The following is a 14,253-nucleotide window of genomic DNA, read 5'->3' as shown; positions in this document are numbered from 1 at the left end:
TCGGCTAGCGGAAAATTTACGAAGTACTCGAAGTGCTCCCTGCTCGCCATCTGTATTTTTCAAAAGTGCTCGCTGCTCGAAAGAAAAATTTGACAACTGCTCATGCTCGCAAAAGTAAACACACTGCATGCTCGCAAATGCTCGCAAAGACCATTCGATTCCCCCTTATCTTTGGACCCCCAAAAAATGTTCATGAAAAAGGTGCCAATCGATTCAGCTCGTCCGAAAACGTCTCCCGGGACACTTCTTAGGCCTCCCAAGGGAGCGGGGACAAAGAAATAGGCCACAAAGGATGAAGTCACTTTTGTATCAAAATTAAAATTTTTTGTCAGGGCTTTGTTTTTTCCTTAGAAATGATTCCCAAGTGATGTTTTCGACACCCCAAGGTCCCTAGGGACTTTGACGAGTGAAAAATGACGACTTCAAAATTTGGTCACTTTTGACCCTATCCCCGCTATTCTCCCAGAGGAAAAAATTGATTTTTGGACCCCCTAAAAATATATTTATGAAAAAGGTGCTCTTCCCCGGGAGACATTTTAGGTCATTTTAGGCTTGGTTGTTACTAGAATGGATACTCCAAAACAAGGTTGAACACCTTATGATTTTTACACAATGGAAATCTTATTTTAAACAATAAAATAAGTTTAACAACTCAAACTAGTGCACGCCTCGAATCCAGGCCATTTGCTTCAGATCTCCTATCTATATCCACTAGACCAACGAGGGTTACCTAGCGAAATTGGTAATTTTTAAGTTATTTCAGAGAGTTACCATCACAACAAATGACAGCTAACCGTTTTTAAATTTGTGCTTAGCCCTAAATAGTATAGATCAGTGCTAAACCCCCAAAACGGATGTTCCCTGGATAACTGAAGCTCTATTCTCTCAGTTCTCTGCCTATCAAATGGGCTTCTGTTCTCTTCTACGTCAGGGCGTTCACGATTAAGAATACTACATCGTGTAAACACCATAAGGTGTCCAACTTTATTTTGGAGTATCCATTCTAGTAACAGCCTTTTAAAAAAAGGCTTCCCATGAAACAAGGGACAAAGAAATAACACTTATCAGCACTGAGACACACATACCATCCCCGTGGTATGGCCAATACCGTACGCATGCGCACAACCATATCACCTGGGCAGTGGCAGCCATGGACAGCTGTTTCGCCCTTATTGGGGCTCATCAGCATGGCATAGCCCTCGGGTCAAAGAGCAGGGGTAAACCCGCGTATCAGAGACCCTTTACTGCCGAGGCGAGTGCACAGCACCCCTTTAAGCGCCAGCTCCACCGTAGGCAAGCGGTAGCTGTTGGTTGGGAACCGCAAAACAGTTCTCCCACGGCAATGAGTATGGGGATGGGATCACTTACAGACCTAGAAATAACCCACAAAGGATGAAGTCATCTTTGGATCAAAACTAAATTTTTTTTGTCAGGGCTTTGTTTGTACTAAGAATGATTCCCAAGTGATTTCTCGACACATTGGGGTCCCTGGGTCTTCTCGATACACCTCGATGTTGTAACATGGTCAACTTGTGGCGAAATGAATAACTTGTCAATCCGAATACTGCTTAATTTGGATGTATAATTTGCTGTAGGCTTTATTCTTTGCACATGCCTGAGACCAAAGCTATTTTCTTTTTTCTTTTTATTGGAATTGTAACAATTAACAAATTTATGGGGAAAAAATTATCACACGATAATTCGGCGACAGTTTACAAAAGAAGGCAGGAAGCTTAGTTAGTAGCATTTGATGGGGGGGGGGGGGGGGGGTAAGCGAATAATTATAATGACAAAAGGCGGAAAGTGAACACTGAAGAAACGACGTAAATTAATGATGAAAAATATGGAATAAAGGAATGCAATTTAATGCAGGCATTTTCTGCGCCTTTCTTTTTGAAAGGCCGGAGTTTAGTAGTTGCTGGTTGCCAGACCTCCATATAGGGTGTCCAGCCGACTCTGTCTTGGACGTGAATTCTGCCTATGAATCGGGAGCTAAGGGAGAGAACCAATTTACAAGGGAAACTCCATGAGAACTTAGTTGGGGCGATTTCAGTGAGATGTAACATGAACCATCAGATTCCGTTAGATGGATTCACTGGCCGCCGTTCCCATCGCTTACTTTCAAACCAAGATCTGAACAAACTCGAAAGTGTCAACTACACATAGGCAGAGCTAAAAATTTGTCGAGAGCGAATGCTACTGAATTTGAATTTTTCTGTAATGAACTATACGTAGAATCCCGAAAGTAACTTTAATTTTCAATCTTGCCATTGACGCCCCCCCCCCCCAAAAAAAAAGTAACGGCCCACCCTAAAGCAGCGGCCAATCGAAAATGGCAACTCAATAACTGAATTAAATATCGCGTATTGTGTTTGATTTAACATTCCAAGTAGCACTTTAAACTCTACAATATCATCCTACAAATAGATTCTCTCTATAGACTTTCTCTAAAGAGAAGGCTGGAAACAAAATTCTACCTTTCGTCACAACATACCTCCCGGCGTTGCTTAACATAAAAACGTCTTGATGAGCAAGTGGCATTTAATTCAAAACCAACCATTGCTTCGAGAAATATTCAAAGAGTCTCCACTTATCTCGTACAAAAGAAGAAAATTTTTATGAGATATACTCGTGAGAGCAAAGCTATAACGAGAAGCGTCACTTTTCACATCACCATACCACGAGTTTATGAGCCGTGTCTGGCCTGTCAACACTTTATTTTACCTTTTTCACCATTGAGACCGCGGGTGCATCTTTTCTATCATCTCGTATTTTTTATCTCGCATCTCGCATTTTCTATCTCACATCTCGCATTTTTTTTAACTCGCATCCTGCATTTTTTCTCACATCTCGCATTTCACATCACCATACCACGAGTTTATGAGCCGTGTCTGGCCTGTCAACACTTTTTTTTAACCTTTTTTCCCATTTTTTATCTCGCATTTACCCTAAAATTTTGTTTTTCATCTACAACTAACTTGCATCTCGCATGTCCCTTACAGGCTTCCGTACTATGGAGTATGAAGCGGTGCACTGCAAAGGTCAGACTAAAAAGCGGACCCACCGCGTTATGAGACCACCCACTCCCTGGTTGTCCGCGCGTTTTGGAGAGGTGTCATGATGTGTGGTCACGGGAGGTGCCTTTTGCACAGGTTGTACAGTACCCTATAGAATAGAGAGAGAGAGAGAGAAAAAAGTCAGTCTCCACGTCAATAGCAAGCTGCAGCTTGTAATCATTGGTACAGGAGCCTTTCGTATTGTGCACGCTATGCGGGCCTGTGTTTGTGTGACCCCGGAACTGGCGAGTTTGCCCATTACGAAAATATTTTGCTATTTTGTACATGTATCTGGTTGCAGCGTTTTTTTTTTTTGCTGCTATAAGAAAACAGCCCTTTAGAATATTATTTTTCTAAGAAGATAAAAACACCCTTAATTCAAAAGGTCATACGAGGGGTCGAAAATCCTTTGATCACTGTAGTTAAGACTTATATGAATAAAACTTTTTAATTCAAAGTCTTGTTCAATTTTAGATCTTTTTGGTTACCCACTTGGCCTGATATAATCTTTTACAGTAACCTCTAGTGCAATATCAGACATAAAATATCAGACCTAGTCTAGTTTTGAGTGACATCTGTCAAAATTATAGTTCATGAAATTTGATGAAATGAGCTCCGAAAGTTTTTCCTGTTTAATATTAGTGTTATGTATTTTGCTTTGTTCGCAACAGCGCCCTTTGTCTGGCTTTGTGTATTAGATACTTTAAATGATTCGACGTCAACGTGCCTAGCTGTAATCGCCTTGTCTCGTGGAGCGGATAGGTTGGGTTTTCGATATGTGACCTTGCCGACAGAAAGATATTTCGGACACGGTTTTGATTTTTGAAATTCTCCCGCCTACTTTTCACCGGGTCAGTGGTTACGATATATCAGAGTCTGTGATTGGTGCGATGGTTTTATTTAACCAATCACAATGTTCAATACAATGAACACCGGGAAAATTGTTACTTAAAATTTTGCTTTGGGCATCGCTGCACGACAGTCTGTTTTCAGAGCACCAAATGGCGGAGCAGGAGAGTTTAGAGTACGGCAAAGGTGATTTTGTCCTTATGGACGAAATCACCAAAGAGGCATTCATGAAAAACCTGAAACTTCGCTTCCAGAAGGAGCGAATATACACTTACATCGGCGAAGTTCTGGTATCAGTGAATCCTTACAAGACTTTGAATATCTTTGGGAACGACAAAATTCAAGAGTACAAGATGAGAGAAATGTACGAAAGACCACCACATATTTTCGCCCTGGCGGACGCTGCTTACAGAACGATGAAGCGGCGATCGGAGGACACTTGTATAGTTATTTCTGGTGAGATTACTTTTAGTTTTTATTTCTCGCGAAGTTTAAGCAGAATAAGTCTTAGCTTATTATTCATAGATAGTTTAATGTTAGTTTAGCTGTTGAGCTTAACTCCGACAACTCTTACGGACTTCAAAAACAAGCATCAAACTTTATATTTGGAATTTATTTGCCACAAATCGCTTTACCAAAGAATACTTGTACAATTAGTATTTTTACAAACGGCCAAATATCCACGGACGGGATTATGCCCTTGTTTGGTGATTAGGTTATTGTGTGAGTTGGAGATATCACTTTAAATATTTTTGTTTGTATTTAGTGACGTCTGAATTCCTCGGGCATAAATTTCAGCTAATTATCTTAGCTCGTACAATTTTTTTTCATTTAGAACGGATGTTTTAGGGGACTCTGAAAGTGAATTGTAGTTATTTAGCTTAGGCTGTCGAAAATGAAGTTATTTTCTTGTCAGTTTCAAGTGAATCCCGAAAAGTTTCGAATTTTTTTTCAGTTTCCCAAAGACAGTCATAGCAAGCTTTGTGTGAAATTATATGCATATTTTCAAGTATGTTACAGAATTCAAACAATGGGTTTTTGTGGATGATAGAAAAATTTAAAAAATCTGTATGATAATATTTGTTGGGCTTGCAAAACGATTCCTTTTTAAGCTTGCCAATGCTTGTTTGGAAAAAAAATATAGCTTAAGTGATTAAATTCAGTGAGTTTGAAGAAAGCAATAAATTATTGTAAACATCTGTTCAATCCTGGGGAACTGTATTATTGCTAAGGGTTATTACATGAATAATTAAGGCAAGCCCATGTCTTTTGAACTTTTGTACTATTTAGCTGTTGTCTTTTTCAATTTTTTTTTCAGTATTTCTAAATTATTGATTTGGTTGAAATCCGACCCTCAGCTCAGCAAGTTCATGACTTTAATTTAAAAGAAATACAATCTTGAATATTTTGATAGTTATGACATCACTACATGGCGTCATAATAATTGTGGCATTTAGGAACAATAATTATTTTGATGAAAACAATGTGACCGGTCAGGTGTAAGCCATTCCAATAATTGTTTTATGCCTGCGGTTCGTGGTTTCACTTGAGTTTTGAACATTTTATGACGTCATTTTATGGTCTACAAGAGTATAGACCATAGAAAACTGCCGCAGATTTGTTGATTGTAACAGTTTTTACGCGGGATGCCCTGAGGGGGCATATTGTTTATAACATGTTCTGGACTCAAGTGTGCCATTTTCAAACGGAAATTTCACCATTTTGACGCGGCAAATTGAAAGAATAACTTCTAAGAAGCACTCGACATTTAAAATGGTAGAAATTGGTGAGTTCATGGCGAAGGAATCGTGCTTTGTTTGACAGTCCTTGACCACGACGCGAGACTAAAAAGAGGTCATTGAGAAGCTTACGTTATCGTAATGGAATTCCACACATTTTCGGTGAAAGTCTGAGTCGCGTAACACAAGGAAAACAACGTAACGCGATCGTCGTGACTCAAACTATTCCATTAGCAAGGATAGTTTTATCAATCGGCGAAGCATACAGTTGGAAAAAATGAATCAGCCCCAGCATCACGCGTAATGCCAGTAAAGCAGGCATCTTGTTTTTTTCAGTCAAATGACAATGGTATAATATTTTTGTCCCGGCGCTGAGTCTTGAATTGCTTGCTAGCTAAGCAGGACACCACCTTTAACACAAACATAACAGTATGAAAGCAAAAGTCTTTAGACAAATAATTGTCATACAGCTAAATTAAAATAAAATAAAATAAAATGGTCATTCCAAAACCTAATGCTTAAAAAACCTACAACCTAAGCCTAATGTGAAAAAGAAAAGTTGATTGACTGGTGTAGAATCATGAATTCTTTTTATCAGTCCCAGTATTGTTCAAATTATGTGCCTGGGGATTTTCTGGTTTTCCAAGAGCTCAGACAAATTTAGTTTCACGGTAGCAGCACTAGTCCTTGAGTCTAGGAGGCATACTGTTATGATACAATAGGGCTCAAGTTCTTAGCCTTAAATATTCTGTGTGAAAGAGACCCTATTTAAAAATATTGTCCAAGACAGGCCCAAATGGAAATAAAGGTTGTCACGGCATTATACATAATGTCCCACTGGGAACAAAGAGAACTATTAATGTTAGTGCTAAATGACGGATGCCAACAAATTTTATCTGTTCAGGAAGGACCTTTCTTGACCAGCATCCCCTGGCATCACTAAGAGCTGACCACCAGCTTATTTCATTGTCTTAAATTTCAACAGAACACAAATACTTCAGGCTAATTTTAAAGGTGCACATTGCAGTAATTAAGCCAACTTGGTTTATTAATGACCCTGTTGAGGTTTTTTCTGAGCTTAATGCAGTATCACTACGTGACCAAACATGCAGCTGTAGCCTCATAACTGTTTTTTGTTTGCTTTTTTCAAGATTTTTCAAAAACCTGTTGTATCACAGACTACAACTTAATGAAAATGCATGTGTAAACCATCCTTGCACAGCCATTTCTGCAGCTAAAGAAATTGCAAAAAAAAAAAAAAATTGGAAGGAATTCAGCAAGTTGAACTATTCATGACAAAGTGCAGGTTTATTGCTGTGCCTTGACTATGCAAGAGTGGCTTATTAACAAATATTATTTTTGATTCTGTTTTAAAACCACAACAATGCAAAATTTTGTAAAATAAATTGTTCCCCCTTAGCAAGCAAAGCATTACTCAGAAATGTAGGCAGAGCTCACAGATCATACAAATTTAAAAAAACATTGCCATACTGACAACAGTACAGCATTTGACACCATGATGTTGTAACTTTAAATAAATTATTCTTTGTCCAGGATCTAAAATTTCTATGAACATTTTTACTTAACAGGTGAAAGTGGTGCAGGAAAAACAGAAGCCTCAAAAATTATCATGAAATACATTGCTGCTGTCACAAATGTGTCAAAACAGTCTGAAGTTGAAAGGTCAGTTCATTTGCTATCCCCCTCCCCTCCTGGGACACCTCCTCAATCCTTACCCCTGTCCTCAAGAGAGCTTGTCTATTGGAAGGTGTTGTTTCTATGATTTAAAGTTGCAGCCAATCTGTCACAAATGTGTCAAAGCAGTCTGAAGTCCAAAGGTCAGTTCATTTTATGTCATGAGGTCCTCCCACCACCTCCTAATCTCTATCACCATGAGAGGGCAATGACTAGCAGCTCTCATAAGGTCTTAAATGATTAACCCTTCTAGAAAACAATTATAGCTTTTGGGTTTGTGGGAGTGATCAACACTGTTACCACTGAAACCCAGTCTGTGGATCAATTACTGTAGCCAATGTGGGGAGGAATGCATGACGAGCTCTGCAAAGAGCATCTGCGTAGGAAGCTATGGATCAACCCAATAAACAATCTTGTACCCAGAGTCCTCACTCCAGGCTCTTTGGCCAGCGGTTGGTAGCCAGGAGAGACTCTAGGGTACTGAAATTTATTACCGCAGGATTTCTGCAGTAAAACAATGGAAGCCGTTATGGAGCTTATACAGAGCAGCCAATCAAAACATTTAATTTTTTTCAAATTCTCCAGAGTCTCTCCTGGACTGCCTACCCGCTGACCAAAAAGCCTGAGGACTCTGGGTACGAGATTGCACAATAAATTGATGGAGTTTTGTTACAAAATGATTAATGTTACATTAAGGGCTTCATTCTTGATTATTGGTAATCTTTACAGGGTCAAGGACATTCTGCTGAAGTCAAATGCAATTTTGGAGAGTTTTGGTAATGCAAAGACAAACAGAAATGATAACTCCAGTAGATTTGGAAAGTACATGGACATCGACTTTGATTTCAAGGGAGACCCTGTCGGGGGACACATATTCAACTACCTTTTGGAAAAGGTTGGGATATGCTTCTTATTTGCTTGTGTGATTTCTTTTGCAATAATCTTAGGGTAACTTAAAGTAAGTTGTTAAGTTATAAGTTGTCGTAAGATTTGAATAATTTTATCTTTTTTGTACCAATAGTGAATACTGTACATAGATTCTCTTTAGTATTGACATGTTGTTTGTTATGATCTTGAAACATATTTGGGGGCAAATATGATTTAAGTTTAACTTAATTAAAGACTTGTAACTTCCATAATTTTTTTGTTTTTAGTCAAGAGTTGTTAAACAACAAGAGGGAGAGAGGAATTTCCATTCATTCTACCAGGTTTGTTTGCATTGTTATGCATTTGGATAGAGTGCAAAGAAAATCAAATTATTTTCAAACTATTCCATGGGACATTTTACGTAAAGTGTAAAAATTTGTGACAGAATATTTTCTATTTTCTTAATGCTGTCACTAACTAATGAAGATCGAGCCTTTAGCTAATGCACCTTGTTGGATTGTAAACTGACAATCATGTTAACTTCTTAGTACTAATTTGTGTTGTAGTTACTCAATGGAGCACCAGCTGAGACCTTAAAAGAGTTGTACCTGGACAAGAAAGCTGAAGATTATCATTTCGTGAACCAAGGGGGATGCTTTCAGGTTTGCATATACTATTTATTCTTTCAACATCTTCAAGTTATTTATCTCAAAAAGAAAATAATTTTATGTTGCTTGCAATTGTCCAAATAATTGTTTATCTGACTTTTTTGTATGGTCTCCAACAGAGTTGCCTAAATGAGGTAGACTTTTTCACTAACAAAGAATCTACAGGTCCAGCTGTAAGATTTTGTATGAGCTATAGTTTTTTGTGTTATTCATTACATAAGCTATTCCCACCAAGAGCTTCTTTCTCATAATAAATCTGTTTTCACTAAGTGACAATTAAAGAGCTCAAACATAATGTCGTGGGAAAGATGTCTTTCGGGCTTGTTTAGTATTTATTATTTTGGTAATTCTGTAGTCACTGTCATCATCATCATCATCATCATCATCATCATCATCATCATCATCAGTGGTTCTTTCACTTCATGTGGAAAATAGGGCAAGAGTCACTGTCATAAATTCTCCAATTTTCTCTGTTAAATTGAATGTTTAACAGTTAATTGGCAACATTCCAAACTTGTTAAATTCTTTTCCCCTAGAACTGTATGGTAACTCTTCAATCTGACCAGTCAATTTTGATTTGTAAATGATGGGCAATTTTTACAAGCCGTTGTTCAGCCACAAAATAATCTAGGATACCCCAAATTTTTAATTTGATAATGATAATTTATTTTGTGTAATTGTAAAATAATTAAATAAATACACTTCGGAGATTACTTCCATCTGCAAGGTAAGCACAATGTTGTAAATTTGCTCTCATTTCTTGCTGGCAAGGGTCTGAAGTCTGTAACGTGGAGTAAAAACGATATAGACATTTCCTATAGTGCAGTAATCAATAGGGCAGCTGTTATTTAAGTGGGCGGTAAACCATCAACACAGCTAGATTATGGCTTTAGTATGTTTGATGATCAAATTTAGTGTACAAGACTGATTATCATACTGTAAAAATCCATGAATGTTAATTTTTGTTACTATTATTTTCATTCATAGCTGAAGACCATCAATGACAAAATGGATTACAAAGTGAACTGTGAAGCCATGAACTCTGTTGGATTTACAGCTGATGAACGGAGTACAATATGGAAAATTATCTCTGCAATTCTCCACTTGGTAATTTTAATAATCGCATTTTTATGTTATATGGTAAATTTTTTGAATTCAAGCCTTCAGGTAAAAAAAATTCAGATTGAAGCAAAGCTTCTTATATTTCAAGGTCAAATTTCCGCTTGCTGCAGTATTTATATTTGCACTCAACTGAAAACCTTAACACATTACTAATATTATAACTATGGAGATCCGGGGGTTTTGGACTTGGATACGTACCATTTTCAGAGTAAATGGGTGTCAGTGCCCTTAAAGATTTAAAGCCAGTCTAAACGAGACAAATTAATTTTCCATTCACCATTTAAATACCCCTCTTACCACAAAGATCAATGACAGCCCAGGAGGTGTGCCAATCAAATTATACGTGATCAAAATTAAGACTTTTGCTTGCATTTTAAACACATTACTATCAATGAATTATTTTACGCAACTGCATTGCCCTTCAGGTTTGTTAAATATGAAACATACAATACTAGCTCACTGTTCAGTTTGAATACCGTAATTAGTAAAAAGGAAAGATGAATAAAGAGTTGACTGCTAATGACCAAAGTTGTTCAAATTGAATTATGAAATGTTTCTGTGGTTTCAGGGGAACTTGGAGTTTGTTGACGATGATCAGGACCAAGCCTCCATTGTGAACAGTGATGCAGAGCTCAGTGTTCTTGCCTATCTTCTCAGAACTGAGCCAAGGCAGGTTCAAAAGGCGTTGTGTTACCGCGTGGTTGCTGCTGCTGGATCAGAGGTTTTGGACAAGGGCCATCATGCTAAGGATGCATCACATGGTAGAGATGCTTTGGCTAAGGTACAGTACATGTAAAAAGTTAGGGACAGTGCATCCTAAAACAGATGGAGGTATTTTTGCATGGTTTATGACTGTGCGGGAAAAGAAGATCTTATTAATAAATAAAATACTAAAAGGAAATTATGGGTAACCACTTGTTTCTCACAGGCAAATAAGCAACAATAATTCTAAAAAGCTTCATTAAAATGTATTGAAATTTTATACGAATCTCAGAAAAATGCATGGTTACCCTCAATCTTCTTTTTGGATTTCAATAGCCCTTACTAAGACCTTCTTTTCCCACATAGTATAAACCATGCAAAAATATCTGTGAATTGCAAGGCAGTTAGACTGTTCACAGTCCCCCTATTTTTCCGCGGGATTGTCGAGACTGGTACACTTTGATGGAACTGTCGCCATCTTAATTTGTAAAAGTGAGTGCAATCTGGGAAGAGTGTCTGAACTACCAAGGGGAGTGGGAGTGGGGGTTAGTTGAGTGGGGGAGGAAGAGCGAAAATATTTTTTTCCTTCTGCCTCCCCACTCCTGCTCACCTTGTTAGTTCAGACACTCTCTCCAGATCGCGCTTGCTTTTACAAACCAATATGGCGACAGCTCCATCGAAGCCTACTAGTCTCGACAATCCCACGGAAAATACGCGGACTGTGAACAGTCTACAAGGCAGTAACCATCCTTAAGAAATCACAGTTTCTCCGACCATCCTGAGGAGGGACCATCCTTAAGGAATGCAGTGGTTATTGTGTTGGACTTGCGGTTGGAAAGTTGGAGGGGCTAGGCAATGTTCTCTGCATTTTAATATTGCGTTGTTTGGTTAGACAAGAAACTTTGCTCCCCATTTTCTCACTTAAGCCAGGTGTATAATTGGGGACTGGCAACATACTGGTGGGGTGTCCCTGAGATGAACAAGCATCCCCATGTGGGGAGGGGGAGTAGAAATACTCCTCTTTGGGGGTGGGGGTTAGTAATACTCCTAGTTCTTAAACGCTATACAGAAATCAGGGCAAGTAATTCATGGTAAGGTACCATATAGTCACCCACATAACCCTAACCCTGACCCTCCATATAGTCACCCAACCCTTTATATAGCCACCCTTACCTTTCCATGAAGTAATTAAGCCAAAATCAAGTTCAACTCGTGCTGTGTGGGCTACTTAGGCTCAAAGTGTCACTTTACCTTGGGCTTAAACATTCTTTTTGATCCCCTTACAGGCACTTAAATTAAATTTGGTTTTGTTCATTCCAGGCAATGTATGATCGCCTGTTTACTTGGATTGTTGGCCGTATCAATGATACGATTGAGCTGCGTGACATCCTTTTTCATGGTAAATGTACAGTGATTGGTGTCCTGGACATCTATGGCTTTGAGATTTTTGACAGTAACAGTTTTGAACAACTCTGCATCAATTACTGTAACGAGAAACTTCAGCAGCTTTTTATTGAGCTGGTGCTGAAACAAGAGCAAGAGGAATATCAACGAGAAGGAATTCAGTGGGAAGAGGTACAACTTATCTATCTGTTAGAGATGCTACCCTGTAAAGACAGCCTTCCCAAGGGATGTCCATTTGTTAAGCAAATGTACTTGCTTTCTTAAGGTTACCGTATTATTTAGAGGTGTCTCGCGTCCAAGCGATGTAGCGTGTCCAGTTTAAACTGTAGATGCATAAACCCCTATATCAAATTAAAGCTTATAGAGCTGGCTACCACACTATACCAAGAATTTTGAAATAAAACAAATTGTTGAATTTTAGCGCTGTTTTCTCCAATCAATTCTTTCACTTGAAGGGGACACTTTAAAGAGCTAAAACTCAAATGGAATTTGTTCATTTGCCTTCAAATTTGGACAGTAGCTAGTTTAACATCCAAAAACAACAGAAAAGTGTCTGCAAATTTTTTCTTTCGAAATATTTGTTCTCCGAGAGCGATTTTTGTACGATCACTCCACATTTTTTTAATCCTATTTCAAAAATGTCCTGTAACTTTTCACTGCAATTGAATATGGCAAAATGCAGACACCTGTTTTTAGTGCTTTTGGTCCCGAAACTGAGGAGCAAATTAAATTAGAGAAAAACAAAATTCGCTTTTACTTGTAGCTTTCTCTCTCCCCGATTTTTCCAGAGGGGAGGGGGCGGTTGTACTCAGGCTTTCCGGGCCCTAACTCATAACACCTGTTACGGCTGAATACTCTTGGTGGGGCCTTGATGTTATAGGTAGTTGTATCTGTTGTGGGCTAATTTTACTGTCAAAGCAACAAGATTGTTACAGGATGGTGTGAAGCCCACTGCACTATGGGGATCAAAGTTTAATGGTTGCTTTGGTTACTCAATTGCGAATAATGGTTCTCTGAAAAAACACGCTTTGCCATACACAGCAACTTTCAAACCTTGAAGTGGCCGTTCATACCAAAATCACAAGTGGATGAAAAAAAAATGATGGCCATTGAAAGCAATAATTAGATACCTGCCCACAACATATTGAGAATAATGGTGGTCAAAAAGGTGTTGTCACAGAGCAAGATTCAAACACTGAGGCTGTAACATAAGTATCATGAGTGCTGATGTTACGCCACCTGGCCAATATACCTGTAGCGTGGCACATTCAGAAATCTAAGGGGGCTTTCCATTTTGGCTGACCAGACCAGTCGGTTGGTTAACAGAATGGGATTTTTTGAAGGCATCGTTCAACAAAATGTTCAAACTTGAACATTGCAAAAAATTGGTACGCATTATCTGAGGAATTGCAAAGGACTAGCGTATAATCAGGACTTCAAATTTGTACATTCTTTCTGCGAACTGCCTCTTCTGACCGGCCAGTTCTGAAGGATGGAAAGGTCTTTGAGTGTTCTCCCACACATTTGTTTTACTATCATTTATATACAGTGAACATTGCACCATACCAATGTTTATAAATGGAACCATTTGTGACAGGTCAACCCTGAAGTTTTTTTTTTGTAACTGTTGTGTTATTGTTCGTATTTAAGATTGATTACTTCAACAACAAGGTCATCTGTGACGTGATTGAGCAGAACCACAAAGGAATCTTGTCGATCATGGATGAGGGATGCAGGAATATTGGCAAAGTTTCTGATGAGGTATGCAAAGATACACCTCTGTTTCTTCAGTTTTAAGGAGCTTGGCTGTATTCGGTCAGAGCTAATTTCTTGCCAGCACAATATCTTGGGCTTCGGGCCATGGGATAGTGGGATTCTCATATTAAAGTGACATCCAAATCATTTTCATTTTATTTCATTTCTTGTGCTCTTCTTGTTATACAGATGTTACTGCAGACAATGGATCAGAAATTAGGAAAACATGATCATTATAGAAGCAGGCTGGTGAGAAGATTTAATTTAGTGTAGTGTTGAATGTTGGAGGTGTGTTGATGTAAATTATGGTCAACAAGTTAGACAATTATGGAATCCTTACCTGTGCTCTGCCCTGATGGGTCATTGGCTTGCTCATTCTATTCTATGTTTTGGCTT

General features: G+C 38.5%; 1 protein-coding gene across 1 annotated transcript in view; it reads left to right on the top strand.

Moving 5' to 3' along the window:
• Window positions 1-3,726: 3,726 nt before the first annotated feature.
• LOC146461818 (unconventional myosin-Id-like) overlaps window positions 3,727-14,253 on the top strand; it is a 21,862-nt gene continuing 11,335 nt past the window's right edge. The window contains exons 1-10 of the mRNA XM_085086537.1: window positions 3,727-4,361; window positions 7,234-7,327; window positions 8,069-8,234; window positions 8,494-8,547; window positions 8,773-8,868; window positions 9,862-9,981; window positions 10,565-10,777; window positions 12,019-12,273; window positions 13,753-13,863; window positions 14,047-14,106. Coding sequence (XP_084942663.1) covers window positions 4,058-4,361; window positions 7,234-7,327; window positions 8,069-8,234; window positions 8,494-8,547; window positions 8,773-8,868; window positions 9,862-9,981; window positions 10,565-10,777; window positions 12,019-12,273; window positions 13,753-13,863; window positions 14,047-14,106 — 1,473 coding nt within the window. The 5' untranslated portion in view covers window positions 3,727-4,057. The remainder of the gene's footprint in view (window positions 4,362-7,233; window positions 7,328-8,068; window positions 8,235-8,493; window positions 8,548-8,772; window positions 8,869-9,861; window positions 9,982-10,564; window positions 10,778-12,018; window positions 12,274-13,752; window positions 13,864-14,046; window positions 14,107-14,253) is intronic.

The sequence above is a fragment of the Pavona decussata genome, unplaced genomic scaffold (genome assembly GCF_977016875.1).
Source record: "Pavona decussata unplaced genomic scaffold, jaPavDecu1.1 SCAFFOLD_195, whole genome shotgun sequence".
NCBI lineage: Eukaryota > Metazoa > Cnidaria > Anthozoa > Scleractinia > Agariciidae > Pavona > Pavona decussata.
This window is presented reverse-complemented; position numbering and strand designations above follow the sequence as displayed.